The 23833-nt window shown below is 38.0% G+C and overlaps 1 protein-coding gene across 2 annotated transcripts in view; it reads left to right on the top strand.

Moving 5' to 3' along the window:
• The window catches only part of Serpini2 (serpin peptidase inhibitor, clade I (pancpin), member 2), a 29901-nt gene extending 12145 nt beyond the window's left edge, over positions 1 to 17756 (top strand). For both annotated transcript variants that reach the window (XM_013016268.1, XM_013016267.1), the window contains exons 5-9: positions 62 to 254; positions 6725 to 6822; positions 10050 to 10136; positions 12624 to 12713; positions 17502 to 17756. In XM_013016268.1, the coding sequence (XP_012871722.1) occupies positions 62 to 254; positions 6725 to 6822; positions 10050 to 10136; positions 12624 to 12713; positions 17502 to 17578 (545 nt within the window). In that variant the 3' untranslated portion in view covers positions 17579 to 17756. The remainder of the gene's footprint in view (positions 1 to 61; positions 255 to 6724; positions 6823 to 10049; positions 10137 to 12623; positions 12714 to 17501) is intronic.
• The last annotated feature ends 6077 nt before the right edge of the window (positions 17757 to 23833 follow it).

Genomic DNA, 23833 nt, shown 5'->3' with positions numbered 1-23833 from the left:
GATGTAATGCCTGGCTTTGGCTGTTGCCAAAATACTCAATATTTTGTATTTCCGGTTGCAGGTTATTTTTCTGAATCCTCCACGAAGTATCAGGTTTTGGAATTGCCTTACAAGGGGGATGACTTTAGTTTAATCATCGTCCTTCCTGCAAAAGATGTACACATGGAGGAAGTGGAAAAACAAATTACTGCTGGTCAAATCCTAAAATGGTCCTCCGAGATGCGAGAAGAGGAAGTAGAAGTGGTCCTTCCTAGGTGGGTGGACATGTTCTGGTTCTTGAATTACAAATGGAATCCTATGGTCAATTTTTTGACAGTTAACACAACCTACAAAGGATTACTTTAGGCTATCAAACTTAATATTATGTTTCTAAGAGAGAGTGGAAGCTGTAGATGAAGAAGAATGTATGCTAATAACCCAGGGCTCACTTCATCTTAACTTTTGCAAACGCCACAAAGAGAGAGAGAGAGAGAGAGAGAGAGAGAGAGAGAGGATGAGACTGAATCTATCCATCGTTTCTAATTTCCCTTCCAAGCTCAACCAGGACATCATGGGCTGTACTTCATTCTTTCCATCCTGGTTTTTGTTTCTTTCTCTACTTAGCTAGGAACACTTTCAGTTAATCCTTTCGGTCAAATGCTCACCAACAGCTGTGATGTTTTTGTCTTCTTGTTTCTTTCCTTTAATTTTCCTCTTTTGTCCTTCAAGAGTCTTGAACTTGGGGCCTGGGCACTGTCTCTGACTTTTTTTGGCTCAAGCTAATCCTCTATCACTTTGAGCCACAGTGCCATTTCCATTTTTCTGGTAGTTAACTGGAGACAAGAGTTTCATGAACTTTCGTGCTCAGGCTGGGTCTGAACCAAGATCCTCAGATCGCAGCCTCTTGAGTAACTAGGATTACAGGTGTGAGCCACTAATACCTGGCTTTGTTTTGTTCTTTTAATAAGCTACATTTGCCCCAGTATGACTGATTTTGGGGGAGAAATAAAGTTCTAGCAAGCAGATATTTCCAGCCTCATGAAGGTTGGAGCTCAGGATTCTTTGTTTTTCTGAAGAAATCACATCATACTAGAACATCTGTGACTCTTCTGTTCCTTCTCTATAACTCAGGGAATTGAACCACAAGCACTCTACCCCTACATTCCTGACCCTTCAGCCTTCTATTCTTACAGAAAATATATCATTACATTTTCACATCTCTATCTTAATCAGTTCTCTGATATTCTGGTGTCATATGAAAAGGTTACAATATATTTTTCTTGCAGTTTCATCCAAATATTACCAAGTGCCTCTTTTTCTCAAAAAAGTTTCATGCTTTTATTGCATATGGTGTATATTAAATCTTTCTCCTTCAATTCTTTCTCTTTTCCCATTCTCTTTCTTCCTCTCTCTTCTATCTCCCTTTCTCTCTCAATCTTTTTTATGCCTTCCTTTTCTTTTCTGTTCTCAAATAAAAATGTCCACTCAAGCTTTATCTCCAGAATTTTATCTTCTATGCTCTCTAAGAAATATTATTTCCCCTATTCCTGTCTCTGAAATCTGATTCATGAACTCCAACCTCACTAGCAATTCTGTATCATCTCTATAGTTCCCTGGAGGTTATCTATTTTTTCCCCAAAGATATTTTCTAGTTATTATTATAATGCTGAGGATACAATTCATTCTGTGATAGATACCTTGCCTTCTAATAATTGAAATAATAGTGATAATTTTAAATCAAATTTTTATCTTTCCAAATTTAGTTCCTTCTTCCCCCCCTTTCCCCAAAGGAAAAGAAAAAAAAAAGCAGAATGTAAATTTGGGAAGTTCACTGTTTTTGCATAAAAATCCATACTATATATGGCCTGTGTGGTCTCAGGGGAATCTCAACATAAAATGAAAATATTGATACTTATAATCAATCTATACTCAGTTTTGCAGCCTAGAAAATAAATGTACCAACAAAAATAGAGGATCCTCAATCTCAGCTGAAAACAGGAAATAAAGACTTATACCAGAATTCTCTTCTCTAGCACTTTTAGGGATTCCTGAGGGAATGCTTCATAAATCCATCCAGGCTTCTGTAGTCTAGAAACTTCTCTGCGTCAGTCTTAATTATCCTCTTCTCTAACCATCACCACCTCTCCCACACAATTACTCTCATGGCGTAGATTCATTCTCTAATTCCTCCAGGCTCCAGCTGTTAAGGATTGAATTGTGTTTTCCCAAACTGTGGCAAGGAAGTGCTAACACCCATATTCTGAAGGCGATTTTATTTGAAGACAAGGTCTTTATAGAAGAATTAAATTAGAGCTTGCTGTCCTTATAGAAAAGGTAAATTGGCACACAGAGATGAACACAGCAGGAAGAGGACCTGAAGAGGCAAGGAAAAAATATAGCCATATGTAAGCCAAGAAAAAGTGAATAAACCCATCCTTTCTTCAGAACTGCCCCAAGAAACCAAGGAGGCAAATACCTTGTATTTGGACTTCTAGCATCCACAACCCTGAAAGAATAAATCCATGTCTTTAGGCCTCTTAATTTGTGGTACTGCATTATGGTGACCATACTAAGTAATAGAAACAAAACTCTAGGAGAAGTCTGGTGATAGCAAAGGACCAGTCATGTAGAACGCCTCATGGTCTTCAAACAGAGAGGTGATGATTTTGATAATAATAAGATAGGTGAAGCGGCTGCATTAATTTCTTAGAAGTGTTGTAAGGTAAATCATACCAGAAGCCACATTTTAAAATATGGAATTTTGGAGTCTTTAATATACAGTTAACAGGCTGCGGAGGCAAGCCAGGAGACAGGACACAGAACATGATCACAGTGACACCCGTGGCATGGAGTCCTGGGAGCTAGGCTGGTCCAGGCCTAAATAAGTCGGTGCAGGGGGCAGATCCTCAGAAAATTCCGAGTCCCAGGCACTAGACTGACAGATTCAGTAACCCATCAGCCAAGTGCCTGCCCCTGCCTCCAGGGGTCCGGGCACACCCATCACCTGGGAGGCTGGTGATGGGCAGGGGTGTTTCTTTTCCCCAGCAGGAAGACAAGATGCCAGACCCATCCACCATGTGGCCAATATGGCACCGGCCAGACCTGCCCTCCTTACTTCAGAAGTACTATAAAAATAACAATACAAGGAAAGAAACCAATACAGACTATGTGATTTAAAACAACGGGAATCTGTTCTTTGGCACTTCATATCTAAAAGTCCAAAGTCATTGGGTTCTTTGGGGCACACAGTCACTGAGATTTTAGGTAGCATGGGCTTTTGCTCTTGTTCTGCAATAGGCAGCCGTCCTAGGAGCTTCTTGGCTGGTAGATTTATGACCTCATTATTTATTCTCCATCGTTCTTGTCACCTGCCATCTGTCTTCACAGGGCATTCTCAGATATAATAAAGACACTAATTGTAGGTCGAAGGGCCCACCCTACTCCAATATGACCTTAGCCTCATGTAATGAACCGATTTCCAACTAAAATCAAGTTGTAAGATGGTGAGATTAGGCGTTCAACATATGACTATGAGTACAGAGCAGAGATGTAACTCAACCAGTTACACATATGATACTAAACTTTGAGTTTCTGTTAAACAAACTTTTGTTTGTAACAGAATTTTAGGCCCTAATGAGAGGAATAATGATCATAAGACTGCTTGTTTCCAAGCTATATTAGGATCATGTGACTGCTAAGTTATAGTTATTATTTACAAGATACTTAATCTTTCTTTGTTGATAATGCACAACTAGTTTAGAGTTAATTCAATATAGGTATACTCTAAAAGCACTACAGTGGTAGCTAGCATTTCTGATCTTTCTGTAACCTACTAGATATCTAATTTTAGATATTGTCTCATACTTGGATATCAGCTAAAATAATCTTCACACTTTGTCTAAATGCAATATGAGATCTTATAAATATCTTAGAAGTTAAACTTCGTTAGGTTAAAGCGTCAAATCCCATTCTTCCAATTTATCAGATTCCTCTGTATATACTAAAAAATAAAAATAAAACAACCCCCAAACCTTTCTGAGCCAGGATCTGGCGGCTCATATTGGTAATTCTAGCCACTCAGGAAGCTGACGTCTGCAAGATCAAGTTCAAATGCAGCCTGAGCAGGAAAGATGGGGTGAGGAGAGGTGTCCCCCTCTAAAATAGTAGTCAGTAAGCTGGACTGGAGGTATGGCTTGAGTGATTGATAGACATCAACTTAGCCAGATAACTGATTAAGTGAAAGACCCTGAGTTCAAACCATAATTCCAGAAGAAAAAAAGCTTTCTGAGAATATGCTCATATATAGTTAGAAAGTGAACATAGAGCCAGGCATGAATGGTGGTGGTTTGTACCTGTAATTCCATTGTTCCAGAGACTGAAGAGAGAGGATCATATTAAAACATTTTTAGGCTGACTGGTGAATTCCAGGTCTGTTTCATTAAAAAGAAGAAATGGGATTTCACATACTGGGAGAGGAACACCTGGCTTTTGTTTTTCAATAAAGAAGAACTCTGGGTTTAAAGAAGAGTAGACTATCCTAATACACAGAAAGGCTTGAACACCAGGAAGGCTTCTATGTTTAAACCTAAATTTGGGTTGTTTTCCTTCATTTTCTTCAGCTTTTACCCAGGTGAGACCTACTTCAGCACAACGGTTACGGTTGGAAATTTACTGCTATCTCTTAAGCAATTAGACACTGTGTGTCTATGCCAAAAATTCATTTCATAGTTATTTAATTGCTGTTTCTCTAGCTGCATCGTTGTTGTTCATTTATTTCCCATAGAAGGGCTGTTCCTTTGATGATTTCTGTGGAGGATCAAGGAAAAGGATAGATTAAACACAGCCGCAATAAATATGAGCACTCACATTCTTTAGAAGTGAGGCTACGTATATTGATTGAGATGGTGGTTTGGAATTACAGTTTGATTAGAAGGCAGTTGCATTCAGCACATTAACTTTGATTTCAAATGGACCTGAGTTTGAATCATAGCTCTACTGTCTATCTTGACTTTGAGCCTGGAAGTCAACTTTCTTAAAACTCTGCTTTCCTATGTATTCATGGTAATAAGAATGAGAATAAGCATTTTGTGAAAAATTAATGTTTTATATTACATGCCTAATTCATAGAACTGGAATTTCATCTATGGCTGTTTGTGGCTCCAATAATTAGGGATACTTATAACGATGGCAGATTATAATTTCATTAAACAGTTGAATGCATTTGCATTGCTGTAGGTTGCGTTGGACTAGATTATGAGCAGAGCAGTTATTTAAATGACTTTCCAGTGATGATTAGACATTATTAGAAGTTGTAATAAGTCTTGCAATATTCCTGTCATTATCTTAAATTTATTGCACTATTATAATAAAAATAGCCTAATTTGTAATATACTAGAATATATAGTTGTCACTTTGAGAGGTCCATATTCCATTCAGTTTAATGAGTATGATAGAAACAGAAAAAAACCCCTCAAAAGTATCATGCTGCATTTTATATTTCTTAGTGAGAAGTTATAAGAAAGGATTGAACTCATTTGGCATAAATATTTGATATAAATAACTGTAGATTTTAGCTCAGTCTATTCCAGAACTACAGATAGTGTAATCAGGAAATAGACAGAGATCAGTAAGTACCTGATATGGCGTGGTCACGGATTTGAGGAATTATATTTGACAGCGATCTAATTAGCCTGATTGCCCAAAGTAGTTTCCAGTGGAACCCAGGGCCCAGCAACTGTCAGGCCATAGACCTCCTTAGTCAGGAGTGTCCTCTGATATGGGAAACAGATTCAGGCCCTGGTTGAGGGGGTGCTACATTCATTTCTTCCCTGTTGTTGGACAACATTTGCAATGTGTCTTTAGAATGCTCACTAATGATTTAAACATCCATAAAATAAAAAAGTCCTTGTTCTTTCCTCCTTGTATTTAAATGGGAAAATGAAATTCAGAGACTGCTATTTCCTGGATGTTACAGAAAGATCATAACTTGAGAGAATCTTTGAGATTCTCTGGCTAACACTCTTCCTAGAACAAAGATGTGAGCTGGGTGCTGGAGTCTGCACTCAAGGCTCTTGCATTAGAAGCACAGATTGCCCCGCCCCATCTCTTCTTTTATCCTTTCTTTCCTTTGAAAGGAAAGTTCCCTTCCAACCTTGCAGTAGTCTAAGCCTTTTCAACTCCTGCATACATAGAAGGAAGCAAGTTACGCCAACTCTGAGTGGATGGGATGAAGGATAAGCCATAAATGCCCCTCTGAACTAGTAATCCTCTTAGTATCAACAATACCTTTTAGTAGCTAACCAACGTCTCTGAGGATTATCAACTCATTTTTCTGCCCATACTATGATGGACATTTGCCAGGAACTATGTTTGATACGTAGTGAAAAACTTGAGTGCATTGAATGGTTAGAGAAAATCTTCACACTGTCTAGGAAGAAGCTAAGCAATGACAAGTAAGAACTGTTTCTTTGGATAATTGTTACTTCAAAAGCAAACAAGCACACAAAAAAGAATATTCCATTCCAACTAACCATTTATGCAGAAGCAAAATTTTTTAGCAACTTCTTGCTGACGGATAGATCCAGTAAAAATGGTATGAGATTTGAGAAAATGTAATTTAGAGGAAGGAAAATATAATCTTATAATGTAATCTCTTCCAGGTAATTTATTTTATATATAAAAAAGCATTTTGCTCACAAATGTGTGCAATGTTTCAAGATTTTTCTTCTTCATTTTTTTAAAACAGATTTACCATAGAACACAAATTAGACTTCAAAGAAGCTTTGTATTCTTTAAATGTAACTGAGATGTTTAGTGGTGGCTGTGACCTTTCTGGCATAACAGGTAATGCGATAAATATCATTTATATTGTCACGTTGATCTATTTTCTTTACACGGGATTACCTGACTAATCTGAAAACTGAACGGATACTCAATCCCAGCAAACACATGCACTGGTAAATGTATATAGCACAATCATGTAGAGTTGTGTGTTCTATTTTACATTTAAAAAATTATCGTTCATAAAACTGAAAAACCATTTCCTAATGTAAGATAAGCATTTTAACCACACTTTCAATGGAACTAGGAAGGTAAAATGATTACATGGATTTTGTTTCTACCCTGCTTGTTCATTTCCTTGTCTGAAAAATGGGAATTAAAACTTGGATTCTCTCTTGTAAAGAGGGCTTATAAATCTCTGATAAACCAATTTGAAAATATTAGTTCAGTGTTAGTAGAGCCCAGGAAATAGGCAACCATCCACATGCTACTAGATAATGCTCGTGATCAGGGAGTTGCAATGCTCTGCAGAGCTGGCAGACTTAACAAAAGTCCTTTGGGCTAATGACAAATTGGAGATGGAACGTTCATACTAACTTGCACCTGGGGAATTATGCCTGGTTAAATTGCTTGTGTGAACAATAGTGCCAACACAGTCTTTTAATCCTCTTCATTTACGGAAGTTCTCACTCATTCAAAAAACTGAAGAAGCCAGGCCCCATTGGCTCACGCCTGAAATTCCTTCTACTCAAGGAGGCTGAGATTTGAGATAAGTCTGAGAGACTCTTTATCTCCAATTAACCACCAATAAAGCCAGAAATAGAGACATGGATTTTTTTTTGTATTTGCATACAAATACCTGGACCATGGAGAGGTATTCAGATTGATTTATTCACGCATCAATCTTGTGGGTAGATGAGCAGAATGAAGGAGGCTTCCTGGTAGAGATGGTGAGTGAGGCTCATGTATGTCAGTGATGTTTACGATTATATTGACACTGATACACCTACTGATTTGTTCTTACAGTGACAGACAGGCATTGAGCCCTTCACTACATTATTGATAAACCCAGCCACTTTCACACTCTTCTTCCTCTCCAACTTCTTGCTGGCTGTAGGAATCTCACTCAGTATACCTTAGGCATTCGATTAGGGACACACCCCACACATACCCAGCAATTTGTGACTTCTATATATCCTTTGACAAACAGATTCAAAAAAGTACCTTCAAAATGCTTCAGATGTGAATGTATAGAACAGAGGAGCCTTGAGCAGAGGCGAGAATAAATGTCCAGTATTTTCTACTGTTTTCCTCTTAGGTTACCAATTTGAGATGTTTCACCTATTTTGCTTTGTTTGGCTTAGAATAGAATGACCTTAGCCACTGCAGATACTACAGGCAGTGAGTTAATTCCCTGCCACCCATAGTTACCATATGCAATTAATATTCACTATAAGTTATTATCAGCTGGTCCAAAACTAGTGGTATGGGGCATGTGAGTGATTGAGATAATACTGTTTGCATATGTCACTCATGTGTTGTAAGTATAATATTTTAGAGGGTTAATTTGGGAAACTTTGGGATTCATGTTTGACTTCTCACAGTGCTGTTTGCTTCCATGTGATCTGTTATCCTTCTGAGTCTTAACTACCTATTTGCAATGAGATCCTGTGTCTTTAATGACTCTTGAGAAATAAATACAAGAATGTATGCAGATTGCATTCTTTCATCTTTCACATCATAGACACATAACAGCTAGTAAATTACAAGTGAGGGAGGAGTTGCCCCTTAATCTATAATTGCCTCTCTTCCAGAAAAGCAATAGAAACCTTCTAGCTCATTCAATTTAATGAAGACATGCTTGGAATTCTCAAAGAAACATAAGAACATAATTACCATTACAAAGGTAGAGAAGATGGTGAGATGGCAGAGCTGCAGTTCTTGTTCTGAGCTATCATTTCTATGAGCTGTGGGTCTCTGAGGTCCATGCCTTATCTTCAGTGAGGTGGACAGCCACAGACCTGTGGCTCAGTTAGGGAAGCATTTGGACGGTGGCCATTGTGACCCTATTCCTCTCCAACCTACCTTTTGGCCCTTGGGTCTTTTATTCTGTGTTGTACTTATAAATCTTGTCTTATTCCAGGCAATACAGAGTGGGTTTGTTTCATTGCCTGACCTTCAGACTCAATACTGGTGTATTTCAGTGAATCTATGCAAACAGTGTGACTGTCTTTTCTCTAGTTGACAAGTCTCTACCACAAGTTCTATTTCCATCCATTGATTTGCTCAAGTCCCGCTTCCTGCCAGCTGCCTATGTGGCAGGCACGGGGTGTGTTTTCTAGACCATGTGTCTACTGATGCTTTCAGGAACATTGCCAGGTTTATTTCATCTCGTAAAGCCAGCTTATCATGACTTCTCCATCATCGCTTTGCTCCTCACTTATGAAGATAATCCTTACAAGGAACTATACAGAAATACTCACACCTACATCAATTCCGCCAGGAGATACTCTAGCTCAGCTTGAATCCTCGCCAGAGCAGGATGTTATAAGACAGTATCTTACACTGAACATTTTATCACATCTTAGTCCATCGTGCAAAGTGTAGCAGATGACACAAAGACTCCATGTTTTCATAGCCTTGCAAGTCTGAGAGAACATAAAATTTTGTCTTAAGTTCATATCAGAAATGACTGCAGGATTTTAAGTGCAAGTTGGCTTTGACTGCTTTCCAAATCTGGAAAGCCTCATTCTTTCTGCCTATCGATCACAGCTAAGAAGGAAAAGCCCTGTGTCTATTCAAGTATTTCACTTAAGGGATATCTTACTTGAGGCTTATATTTTTCTACTTTTACCTTTCACAATGAGGGAAAGTTGATCTCTTTCTCTATGTCATATCTACTATAGCCAAATCTGAAGCACTTTTTTTTTGTTGTTCTTGGTCATAAGGCTTGAACTCAGGGCCTGGGCTCTGGCCCTGAGCAATTTTGCTCAAGGTTAGTGCTCTACCACTTTGAGCCACAGCTCCCTTTCCTATTTACTGGTGGTTAATTGGAGATATGAGTGTCACAGGCACTTTTCATCCTGGGCTGACTTTGAACCAAGATCCTCAGATCTTAGCCTCCTGAATAGGATTACAGGTCTAAGCTGCCAATGCCTGGCCTGTTTAAATTAGCAAACTAATTCAAGAGGAAAGAGTTCATTCTTTTGATTCCTCTCCTTTTATTGGGGAGTATAGTGAATCCAGCATACTCTGAAATTTTAAATCCTCCTTTGTGTGTTTTCCCTCAGACTCATCTGATGTGTATGTTTCCAAAGTCATGCAAAAAGTTTTCTTGGAGATAAATGAAGATGGCAGTGAAGCTGCAACATCAACTGGTAAGACCGATGGGTTCTCAAAAAGCTAGGGGGAAAGAAGGGGAAGGAAGAGGAGAACTAATCTTTTTGGCTTACTCTCATCACATACTCTCTGCTGTGTAGCATAAGGAGAGAAGAAAACAAGACAATATACGTGGAATGCTTTTCCCTGTTCATAGACTATATCCAGTCACAGCATAACACAGAAAAGTAGAGCGGGGAAAGGATTGGGGTAGAAGCTGATATTTTCTCATTTGCAAATTGGAAACTCACAGATGAGACACATGGAGACAACTTTTGGGACTCAAATAAGAAATCATTATTATTTAGAAATGCTCAGTCTTAAGTAATTGCATTTAATCATATTGAATCACATTTAATAGTATTTAATTTCAATTCCTGTTACACCAAGTGAGTCTTCATTTTAATTGGTTCTTGATAGAATGGTGGCTCACAAAATTAGTGGCATATGAAAATCTGTACAGACTGAGCTTTAAAATGATTAAATCAGTATGGGGGGAGGGCGGGAAGTAAATAGAAAATTCTAATATCTTTTAAAGTTTCTAAGCAAGACCAGTGAGGTTCTCAGTCCAAGGTTAAGAACTGGCTTTCCATTGTGGCTTGTTGTCTGCCCTGTTATTCCCAATGCAGTCCATCAACCAGCTGTGGGCATCAGAGAGAATTTTCTAGAAATGCAGCTATCTCCAGTCTCCCTCCATACCTGTGAGGTAGAATCTGTATTTTTCACTTGTATTTTTCCAGAAGATCTGTGCTATATTCCATGTTATGAGCCATTCCCCTATACTATATTTCCTTAACAAATGACATTTTAAGTAGTAACTATGCTGTGTGTAAGTAAAACTTAAAAGAAATCAGAAGCTGGCTGCCAGTGGCTCACACCTGTAATCTTGCTACTTGGGAGGCTGAGATCACAGTGGTTCCTGTCTATAATTCCAATTATGTGGGAATCTATAGATGGAGGATCATATTTGGAGGACAGACCCTGGCAAAAATGCAAGTCCTTATCTGAAAAAATATATATGCTAAAGCAAATGGCTGGGGACATGGCTCAAGTGGAAGAGCACTTGCCTACCAAGAATGATTCCTGTATTCAAATCCCAACACACACACACACACACACACACACACACACACACACACACACCCTTGATTTTAGGAAATGGACTATATCAATCCTTGGAGAAATCAGAAGGATTCATATGGATGAGGTTTCTGGATCATAGGTAGTTTTTCCAACTTGTCTTACACAGCTGGAGGGATCTCTAAAGGTCACTGATTGGACCTCTCATTGTACAGTTGAAGCTGGGGTCCAGCCACATGGAGGGGTTTGGCTATAGTCATTTCATAAATGGACAGCAGGGTTTGAACTGAAATCAGATACTCTGTCCTAAGGCTCTGAGCCATATCTATTATTGCCCACTGCCTCCATTTGTAATTGTAGAATTCTCTAGAACATAACCACCATTAAGGGAAGGAAATATGGATCCGTAGCATCTTGATCATCTGGATGTTCTAGTATTTTGCCTTAGGGATAGCCTGAGTATCTTGACTCTGAAGGATCTGCTCAGGGGTCGCTCAAGGACAAACTGTCCAAATATTCACTGCTAATCAGAACATGAGTAACTTTGATTTCTGATTTACTGCCCTCATCCAAACAGAAACCCACATCTGCTTGTAATCTAGTCAGCATTGGGCTGGCATTTTGGGTAGAAGAAGAACTTTTAAGTCATATTACTAATGTTACATTTTAATAGTCTCAGTTCTGATTAATTCTGTTGCTTTCTTTTCTGGATCTGAAAATTAAATGCAGAAAATCATTGATTTATCAGTAAAAAAGTACTAGATTTCAGTGGAGAAATATTTAACTTAGAAAGAAAAACCTTCTACACATCTCAATTTTCTCATCCTAAACACTGCCAGATGCCATAATGAAGCCACATGATATAAACTATTATCATAAATAATTTTAAGGCTAAAAAATCTCTGCTTCTAATTTTGTAATAAAAATCTTGTATACATTGACAACATAAATCCTAAAGATCAAAGCTGACAGAATGATATAAAAAAAAGTAAGTGCAAAGTAAGTAATTTCAAACTCAGGTGTGATTACCATAAACCTGAAATAGAGAAAAGTGTTACCAATATATCTGGAGATGAATTAAAAGCTGAAACATTACAAGAATAAATTACATGATGCAAATGAAAAGTGAGTGGAAAATGACGCAGTAAAACATAACAATTTTTTCAATGGATTCCACTAAATTGAATTGAGAATCTGGCTTTCATCTTTTGTCAATACGAAAGCAAAGTTAGAATTATTACACAAAGGATCTAATGCCTAACCTTCTTCACTGTGGTTTTTTAAACTATTGCATTTTTTCTGTGTTTAGAAAATATTAGCATCCTACCCTAAATGACCTTTCTTGTCTACAAAATGTATTGTGCCTATATCTTCCTTGCTAAAACACGGCTGCCTCTGTTTTACAGGCATGCACCTCCCAGTGATCATGAGTCTGACACAAACTAAGTTCATAGCAAATCATCCATTTCTGTTTATTATGAAGCATAACCCAACAGGTAACATTTTTTATTTTTTTGGAGCTATTGCTTAATTCCACTTCTGAAATTATTTGTTAAGTACACATTATATATTCAATGTTGTATTTTCAGAGTTGGTGAGAGCCTGGAATAGAAAAACAATAATAATGGCTTACTCCATGGCATAGACATCTTGTATTCCCATCTCTAAAGCAAACACTCTTCCTAGGTCGATATTTGCTTAAGAGAATCCAACTAGAAAGTGGTGGAGCCTGAGGGAGGTTAACTCTGTTTCAATGATACCACAATGAAGGTGGAAATGGCGAGCTATGGAACCGTGAGAGGAATAAATTTCTAGTTTATGATCTGCAGGGGAAAGTGGAACATCATTTCAAATGTTCAATCCAGGCAGCTGGTGGAAGAATGTCACAGTCAGGTACAAAAGGGAGTAAAGAAGAAGTAGCACAATCCTTTGGCATTTGGCCCATTGCCAAGCTGTAAAAAGCCAGTCTGTCTCCATAGATGTCTCAGCAATTGGTTTTATGATTAAAAAAAAAGAAAGAAAGATCTGAAAATAACATTTCAGGGGGGGGGATCTTTAAACTTACACATAGGACCTTGTGGCAGACATAATGTTCAGATGAGAACGGTAAATCATGGTGGTGCCATGTCTCATTCAGCCCAGAATTTGGCAAAATACCTTGCAGAGTACATTAGTATCTCTAGAGGCTAAGTGTGTGGACCTGGTCTCAGGTGTGGGCTCCAGTTGCAGCTCATTTAACTATTAAGATAAATTGCTCATATATATTGGAACCTAATATGAATACTGCCCTCACAGAGCTAAATAAAAGAACATGTCAAGCCTGCAAAAACTATGCATACATTACAAATAATACATATAAGTGAGTGGATAGTAGAGGAAAATAAGAAAGGAGAACTGAAAACTTTCTAGAGAGTGGTTCACAGGGAAATGAATCAGTTAATCTCAGAATCTGAATCTGTTAAATCAACTAGAAATATTGATATTGGTTTACTAAGAGTTATTCAATAACCTTAATTTTTTCTTTAATTTAGCTTTAGAGAATTGTACAGAGGGATTACAATTCAGGCTGTCAGTTTATGAGTATGCTGCATCTACTATGCATCTTGATCAATTTCGTCCCTTTTGTCATTCTCCCCTATTTCTCCCCCCATCCCTCAATTTTCCATGTTTCATAGGATATACATTAAATATTATGACTGTATTCTCCTCCACTTCTTCCCCTCTTCATTTGTCAACCCACTACTTTGACCTAACTCCCCCTCCCCCCAAAATCTCACCACCCTCTGCCACATACTCCAATCTCTTTTTAATAGCTTTATGGAATTACTACTGAAAGTTATATCATGGAAACAGTGGGATAATTTCACTAACACCATGTTGAATCCAGTAGTGGGTGATGTTTACATTAAAATATTGTCTGAGCATGTTATTTGACTGACTCATCTTTAGCCTCTGAAGAACTGTCACTTGTTACAACTAGTAGATGATTACTGAATACAGAGAACAGAAAGACAAGGCTCTACATTGGGCATCAGTGCACAAGTAAATATTTGTTGACATTTAAAATAATTCTGCTTGACCCTGTTTCCTAAGTGGATGGCCTGTTAGGTTATAAGGCTGCATAATAGCTTTCTATAAAATAACAGTGAAAATTCAAAACCCAAAAGAATCCATTTATTTTATTTGTGATAATGCTTGACTGTTTGACCTTATGGACAATTTCTATGGTTTTGTGATCATTATTGTAATAAGACATTATAAATGTGGGTACTCCCTTAAAGTATGTTTAAAAATGAATGGCCAGTCATTTATTAGGAGCTGTAAATTGTGACATAAAGTGTAGAATGGACTATTAAAACAGTATGAATTTAGTGATTTATCTATTTTTCTATTGCAAATGAAATCAATAAATTTTTTAAAGCAGTAGAGATTGTGACTCACAGCACTATAGTCGATTATTAAATCATTTCTTGTTTTACATAAAATATTCTGTTGACTTTCTGAAATATGAAGCTAAGCGACTTTAGGTTTAGTAACACATTTTTATTCAAAATTAATTTTTCTTTTGACCAAACATGTCTTCTTGTTTAAATTCTCTACACTACTTGGAATTTCCTACCAACTGAGTAGTTTATTGCAGCACATTTATCTAAAGCTCTAAGTTAAATTTCCAGGAAAATAGAGAACATATTTTTCTTTTTCTATACTAAATATATAAGCCAGCAACTGAGTCTTTGAAAAAGAAACTGTAAAAGAGTCTACATGAAGTGTGCCATTTCTGAAAAATAAATGAATCATGATCTTGAAATTAAAAATACTCTACACATAATACAGTATTTTGTGTTTAGAACTCTTTCAGATTCCTTGTTGAAGAAAGAATCAGACTGCAAGATGTTCACTGTGAAATCTTTTATTCTAATCATTAGCTGTGGTTATGCTGTATATTTTAGTATCCAGAGGCAAAAAGTTCCTTCCATGTAATGGAAATGTTGTATGATTTCTTTTAAAATTAAATGTGGGTGGGAGACATCTTTGAAAGAAGGAAAAAAATAGAAAAAAATGATTTGTTTTAGCCTGCCTCCTAAAATCATTAGTGCTACATCAAGAAACATTTCTTTACTCATTTATTTGTTTGCTTGTTGAATATTTACCTGTTTATTTTTGTGCCAGTCCCGAGGCTTGAGCTCAGTGCCTGGGTGCTGGCCCTGAGCTTCTCTTTGCTCAAGGATAGGATTCTACCATTTGAACCACTGCTCCACTTCTGTCTCTCTCTCTCTCTCTCTTTTTTTTTTTTTGGTAATTTAGGGACATGAGTCTCATGGGCTTTCCTGACTGGGTTGGCTTTAAACTCCAGCCCTCAGATGTCAGCCTTTTGAGTATCTAGGATTACAGGTGTGAGCCACTGATGCCCAGTGTCTCTCAGAGACACTATTAATATATCCAATTTAGTAGTGACTTTGTTGGTGACTGTTTGAAGGCTCAATTAAAAATGTGGCTCTTCTGGGTGAAAGAAACAGGTGGAAGAGTCTAGAATAAATTGCATTTGTGTAATGCTACGCACTTCTGGGTATTTATATCTTAAATTATAATTTTCAATGCAAAGCTAGTATCTATTGAATTGTCTTAAAACAATTCCCTCAAAATATTTCTGAGAAGCATTCATAGCATGACATTACACAGTCACTTCTGGTTGTGTGTGTGTGTGTGTGTGTGTGTGTGTGCTGGTCCTGGGGTTTGAACTAAGAGCCTGGGCACTGTCCATAAGCCTTTTGGCTTAAGGCTAGAACTCTACCACTTGAGTCACAGCTCCATTTTCACCTTTATGGTGGCAAATTGGAAATAAGAGTCTCATGGACTTTTCTGCCTGGGCTGGTTTTGAATGGTGATATTCAGATCCCAGCCTCCTGAGTAGCTAGGATTACAGGTAGTAGCTTTCCTGCTGGTTCTTAGTGTGACTAAATATATCATCCATCAAAAGGTAACTGTATTTTCCTATCTGAAAAATAGAGGTATTTATTTTCTTTCTTTTTCCAATAATCATTTTTATATTGCAGTAAGATATGGTCAATCGTAATGATTCATCTTCATAAATAAGCCAGATATGGCCCAATTTTTTTAAAAAGGAAAGAAAAACAAGTAAAATTGGTTGGAAATTGTGTACCTATCTCATATCATTGGTTCTTTAAAGCGGGTGTCTGATTCAGAACTGAACATTAACAAGTTATTTGAGAATAAGATTCTTCTATTATTACTTGAGAGATACTCGTGTATCATTTCAGTTATGTTTAAAAAATTTGAAATTTGGGCTGGGAAGTTGGCTCAGTGGTAGAGCGCTTGCCTTGCATGCCTGAGGCCCTGGATTCGATTCCTCAGCACCACATAAGCAAAAAGAAAAAAGCCGGAAGTGGCGCTGTGGCTCAAGTGGTAGAGCGCTAGCCTTGAGCTGAAGAGCTGAGGGACAGCGCCCAGGCCCAGAGTCCAGGCCCCACAACCGGACCCCAAAAAAAATTTTTTGAAATTTATCTTATCACTTAAAAAAATAACCTCAACTATATCTAAGTAACATAAATGAACGACATCAAAGTGACAATGTTGACCTTTGACCTGGACCCACAAATAACTGCTTTCCCAGTGGAGAAGAGGGGTAAATCGTTTTAAAGCCTGTTGTTGTTATTATTATTATTATTGTGTGTGGTGGGGGTGTCCTCTAGTCCTTTGTCTCTTCTAGCTTGTAAACACGGCTGGAAACAGGTGTTTGCATTTCTGCTGTATGCTCCATCATCTGGGTGAGGATTTGAAAGCATTAATGGTATGAAAATATTGTCTTTAACAAGGAAGTAAGCTTTGATTCAGGGCGCTGTGTTTTTAACCCAGAGGCTTATCTTCTGTGCATGAAAGGAAGACGGCTGACTCCATACATCCCAAACTCTACTGCGCCTGTCACCATTTTATTACGCTGCCTTTGCTGGTGGAGGCTCTATATTTAGAAGCACACTTCTCTCTCACCTTTTTTTTTTGTTTCTTGCAGAAAAAAAAACAAAAAAAACACCCCAAAACTGACATATTAGTCATGACAAGTAGTTGTGTTACTCTCCCTCCCCCCAATTACCAGAAAATAATCCAACAATGACCTAATTATATCTTTTGGCTAAAAGATGGTTTTGTTTTTAGACATTGCTTCAAGAGGGAAAATGCTCCATGTACTTCAAATTACAAATAAAAAAATAATGATTACTATTTTCTCCAGAAATTCCTAACATACGTTTTTTTCCCCCCCATTCTAGAATCAATTTTGTTTATGGGGAGAGTGACAAATCCTGAGCTACAAGCAACCAAGGGAAGAGATTTCGATTCATTATGAATGCAAGGCTCAAGCTCTGAAAACAAGACAAATCCTTGGAAAATTGTTGATTGATGTAATATCATCCCCAAAATATTTTCTGCTTACAATTTTTGTGTGTAAAGCCATGCCCTTGTAGTTTGGTATGCCTACAGGCCTGTATTCATGAAGAATTAAAATTAGATATGCATATGCTTTCATACTTTCTAAAGTTTCATATTTTCTAAAGTTTATGTTAATCAAAAGTGGTAAGCTTATATAAATAATTGTTAGGATGTTAAACCAATTGTTAGCTATCAAGCCAAAGCTATGCAATGCCTGCCATTTCTAGAAATTACACCATTGGAATCCCCTACACAGAAGCATTTGGTAGACCTTGGGGAGATAAATTTACAGAGTGGTCATGGTATATGGGTCTCTGGGATACAGATTAAAACGCAGACATCCGGATGGGCACCAGTGGCTCATGCCTGTAATCCTAGCTATTCAGGAGGCTGATAGCTGAGGGCCATGGTTATAAGTCAGCCCAGGCAGGAAAATCCAAGAGAATCATGTCAAATTAACCACCAAAAAGGCAGAAGTGGAATTTTGATTCAAATTGTAGAGTTCTAGTCTTGAGCAAAAAAGCTCAGGGACAGGTTTCAGGCCCTGAGTTCAAGATCTAGGACCAGTACACACACACACACACACACACACACACACACACACAAGCATAGATATCTAGGGCAGGAGGTATGCTCAGTGGTATAGCTCTTGATTAGCAAGTTTGAGGTCCTGAGTTCAAACTTTAATACTGTTTAAAAACTCCATAAAATAACAACAACAACAGAAACAGAAATAAAAACAGACATAGAATGATCCAATGTGTGACAGTAAACAAACTAGATATTTTGCTAATCAACAATTTCTAGATGGTACATTTAATATGTCTTGTTTTAATACTTTTGGACCATATCCTTTTTTCTACTGATGTGTTTAAAGTACACACAAACACACACACACACACACACACACACACACACTAAGAGTAACTGCTGATATATTTTTATAAAGCTTTCTTTGTTTCATATGTGACAATTACATTAAATCAATGGGATTCAGAAAGATGACCTTCCATGACTTTGTAATACCTAATGAAGGAAGTGAGAGTCAAGGTTCTAAGCAATAAATACTAATACTTATTAATCGATAATAAAATACTAATATGAATATATAATCACAATAAATAAAAAATGTAAATAATACTAATATCTAAACATTAAAATGACACTACATTCCACTATGACTTCATGGAACATGTTTTACAGGTTTTAGCTCTCTCTTTTTTTTGTAATGACATGATGTGCCTTTTCATTTTTACTTTTTTTTTTTGCCAGTTCTTGGGCTTGAACTCAGGGCCTGGGCAATGTCCCTGAGCCTCTCTGTGCTCAAGGCTAGTGCTCTGCCACTTGAGCCATGGTGCCAGTTTCAATGACATACATTTTTGCTTGTTTTTTACAGCACTTCTTGGAAGGAAGCTCACTAATGGCATGGGTGATTACGTGTCAGGGCCTACAGCAAGCCTACTCACACTGTGTTAAACGCACTCAAAGTTCTATGACAATGTTACTTCTCACCCAGTAAAGAAGTATAGATTCAAAGAAGTGGTGAATAATTTTGAAATAGGCTATAATTATGTATGAAGAAATCTGTTGATCGATCAGGGAGAGAGGGACAGTGAAAGAGAAGGCAATAGAGAGGGTCATTCTGAACAATGTAAATACATGTATGTCTGAGAAGCCATCGTAAACCTCCTTGGTTCGACGAATGTACACATACACAGAGATTTAAAAGTAAGCAAAACAGGCTATGTTGGGAAGGTGTGTGCCAACAGAAGTGAAGAGGGCTGAGAAAGAAGAGGGATGAGGAATGGCTATCGTGTGCATATTTGCGCGTATAAAATAATTTGCATATATAAAATAGAACAATGAAACCCATTGAAATTGTTTTAAGAAGTAGAGAGAGGGGTGAGGAAGTGTGAGAAAGACTGATAAGGAAATAGTGCAAGCACATATGGAAATTCCACAATGAAACCTGCCTTGTACAATTAAAAACAAATATAAAGTACTGAAGGAAATAATGCAATTATGCAGTGAGAAGATTTGACCTTTTGATAACTAAGCTAGAAGACTATGACTCATGGTAGGGGAGACAAAATAAGGTCCAGGTTTTCATAGTTCTTAGAGGGAGCCTCCTGTAAGAAAGGTAGTTTAACAGTTGGATGCGGGTGGCACACACCAGTAGCTACCTGGGAGGTTAAAATTTGGAGGATCATGGTTTGAGCCTAGCCAGGCAGAAAAGTCCATGTGACCACATGCTGCTTAAGAAGCATGGCTTCGTGCAACATGCCTGCCATCTCAGCCATAGCAGGAAGCATAAAGTAAGTCGACAGCAGTTCACATACAAAGAGACCTTATTTCAAAAATCACCAGAAAAAGGGTTGTGGAAATTTGGCTCAAGTGGTATAGTACCTGTCTTGCAAGAATAAAGTCCTGAGTTCCAACGTTAGTACTGAAAAAAAAAGATAGCTCAACAAGCAACAACAGAGAAAAGCTTATATAGTTCATACATACACAGAAGAAACCCAGTGAAAATGAACCAATATCAGAAGTGATGTAGAGCTCTGGTTTTCCCAGCATCTTTGACAAAGGACAATGAAGAAAAGGAAAAGATTTGGAGATTGCAAGAGGAGGATGCAAATTACAGGGAGCCAACATACAGTATATGAAGGCTATTTAGTAAGGTTTGTAATGTATATTTCTGCAGTACCTTGTCTAGTTTGCTACATGCCTAAAGTTGCCTGTAGTGGTCAACTTTTGTTCTCCTATTTAATCAAACAGAAGGAGGGCAAGAGCTTTTCTTATATCTGCTTCTCAATAAACTTCAGCTCAAAACGGTACGCAGGCCAAAGGGGCATTCCAAGATGGCAAAGGGCCAAGGTGACCTTTCCTTCCATCTTTCCTGTTCTATTGATATCTTGGCTTCCAAGTGTAGGCCTCTGTGTGCATCAAAACCTAGAGCATTGTTCAAGGTATTATGATGATGACGTCAGAATTAATGAAGCCATGTTCATGCCAACAGTAATACTTGAGCTTCCTTGTCTATGTACCTCTTGGTAATGACATACATTTCAAGTTCTTCCTTACTGTGGACTTTGTTTAGAAATATGCTTAAATTATTTGAATCCTCCTCCAGATGTTGTATCTGAGCTCCAAGGCTTCATTCATTCTTCTTCCCACAAGTAATAACTGAGCTCCTATCAGGCTCCAGGCAATGTTCTAAGCTCTGGAAATACACTTACATGGAATTTGGTTTGATTGGCATTACATGATTATATTCCAAAGCACATTTTAGAGGGGCCAGATACAGGAGCCACGAGATCAAGGACATGAGAAAAGGAATAATTTATTTTTTGCAGAGATGGGGTTTGAAGTTTATAAAATTTTGCTGTACTAGAAAGTAAAGAACAGGAAACATCGAAAGATCCAGAGAAAATATGAGACCAGTCTCACCAGGATTTAATGCTTTAGACTTTGGAAAAATGAGATATTTCTCAGCAAGATGCCGGAGAACATTGTATCACTGCATGAGGGCTGTTGGAGGATGACTGCAGGCTGGCAGTGGAGACGTGTCTCAGCTTTCATCTGCTTGCTATGAGGACTTTTCTTGATCCACAGTCTCCTCCTATTTTTTTATGTGTTAGTTTCTAAATCTGAACGTTGGGATTCAAGAGGTGAGAAAGAAAAATGTGTTTGCTTTCTTCATTTGATGCCTGGTCACATAATCTAAAGGACATGAGAGAGGAGATGCTGTCCACTGCTGGGCAGTGTGGTCAGGGATTTGTCACCCTGGTTCTCCCGGACTTCAACGTCCTCCTTCATAGGATACAGGGTTTTGGACAAAATCCTCTGTAAAGTCTTGATTTCTAAGTCCTGTGACTTTGAGTCAATACTGCCAAGGACCCATGTGTTCCCACAAAACAAAATAAATCTCAGAACGTATCTCTACCAGAGTTCTTGAACCATGACATTATCTTCATTTAGAGTAGTCTCTGTGTGGGTTTCCATTTCTAATTTATTTTTCGGCAGTGATCTCTACTTCATAAACAGTTTTAATTACGGTTCCTGAATGCAGAACTGTTATTGCTGGTCAGGGACTGCCTAGCGATGGCTTCATTGTACACACATCTCCTTACATGCCTTATACTGGCTTCTTGTCAGCAGGATATTGGCAGAAGTGAGTCTGTGACATGTGTGCTTGTATGACTGAGAAATACACCTTCTTCTACACTTACTGTTTCCTGGAAAATCTTGGGGCTACTGCTTAAGGTGACCCAGTAGATCATATTTAGTAGGCAACACATCTATTAACCCCAGTTCCGCAACTGGTATCCAGGTCCCTTCTGCTTCAATAGTTGCAAAGCCTGTGTCAGACTTTGATGTGAAGACAGTTATGTTTTCATTGGCATTAATTAGTTGTGACAAGAGGTAGTACTGATGCCTTATCTTTCAGAGACTGATGCTAAGACCCAAAATATGTGGTATTTGCTTCAAAGTTAAACATCAGAAACACCAGCAGCAGCATGAATTGAGAGACATTAACAAGCCTGAAGGGAGGAAAGCTTATTAAGCTATGGAATATTTGGTAAACTTGTTGCCTATAATAACTTGAATATGGGCCCGGGATCCACCCAGAGATTATATTTCCTGTCTTCCTAGGATGTGGTAGACTGCTGAAACATTTTCTGCAGTGGATTATGAGCAGAAATGAAACGTGATACATCTAGCTGTTACTGGTTAGGAGGCAAAGTTGCTTCTTTTCATTTCCTCTGTATTCTAGGCACTGAATATCAGTTATTGATACTCAGGGAGATGCTAAAAGACAATAGAGAACAGGCTCCATCAGTCACGGCTCCTGAAAGATTGCCTGGATCACATGATCACATTGGTCCAGTCTTCTGAGCTTCCATAGCACATTGGATCTACTTAGAAAAAGAAATGTATTGCACAGGGCACCAGTGGTTCACACTTGTCATTCTAGTTACTCAGGAGGGTTCAAAGCCATCTCAGGTAGGGAAGTCTGTGAGACTTTTATCTCCAATAAACTACCATAGAAGCAGGAGCGGTGGCTCAAGTGGTAGAACATTAGCCTTGAGCAAAAGAAGCTCAGGGGCAGAGCCTAGATCCTGAGTTCTAGCTCCATGACTGGCAAACACACACACACACACACACACACACACACACACACACACACACACACACACCACATATGCATACACACAGCTTTTCTTATGATGTTAACATATATATATATATATATATGTGTATATACACATATAAAGGAGAAATCATTTTGACCTTTCTCCTCATGAACTGTTACACATTAACATTCTTTTCCAGATAAACAGAGCCATTTATGCTGCTCTGTCTATAACAGGTTGGTTTAATTGTACTGAATCACTCTGACAAGGATGTAAAGCTCTAGGTTTCTGTTTATGGTTAGAGATAAAGTTACAGGAAACCGAAATGGCAAGTTTGTATTTTACAGTCACAGGCAGTTCTGTAGAAGTGTGTTTGAACTGTGGTCTGCATTCTTTTTTTTTTTTAAAGAAAGTCAATAAAAGAACTTTGACTTACACTTCAGGTGCTTTAGAGTCTATGATGAGAATCCTAAAGGTATAGACGTTTGAGTAAGGAAATGTTTATTACATCCTTAAAAAATTACTTTAAAAGTCATGTGCAAAAATGTGACTCAAAAATGAGAGAAACATTTTCTTGGCCAAGTAAAAGAAATCTGAATATTTGTTAGTCCAGGAGAGGACTTGTGAAGAGACTTGATCTCTCATAATAACTCTATGGCTGTGGTGTTACATTCATCCTTGGGGGCTTAGAGGGATTTTAGAGTGCCCACCATCAAATCTACTTTTGAAGAAGGAAGAAGGAATCAAAAGAGAGAAAGAAGCACACTGAGGCCCCTTTCACATCAACATTATCATCCCCTAATCCCTGTCTGCCAAGTTCTGGGTCTACAGGCTTAAGCCACTGCACACAATTGTATCTGATTTTTTTCTTTTGTGCCAGCATTTTGGCTTCAACTCAAAGTGTTTTTACTTGGCATTTTTGCTTAAGGCTGGAGTTCTACACTTAAGCTGTCGATCCACTTTTGGCTTTGGTGAGAGTCTTATGAACTCTCCTGCCTAGTGTGGCTTTGAACCTCAGATCTCATCCTCTTGATTAG

This window comes from Dipodomys ordii, unplaced genomic scaffold (genome assembly GCF_000151885.1).
Source record: "Dipodomys ordii isolate 6190 unplaced genomic scaffold, Dord_2.0 Scaffold30, whole genome shotgun sequence".
NCBI classification, from domain to species: Eukaryota; Metazoa; Chordata; class Mammalia; order Rodentia; family Heteromyidae; genus Dipodomys; species Dipodomys ordii.
The sequence above is the reverse complement of the archived record's forward strand: the minus strand, read 5'-3'. Positions and strand labels throughout refer to the sequence as shown.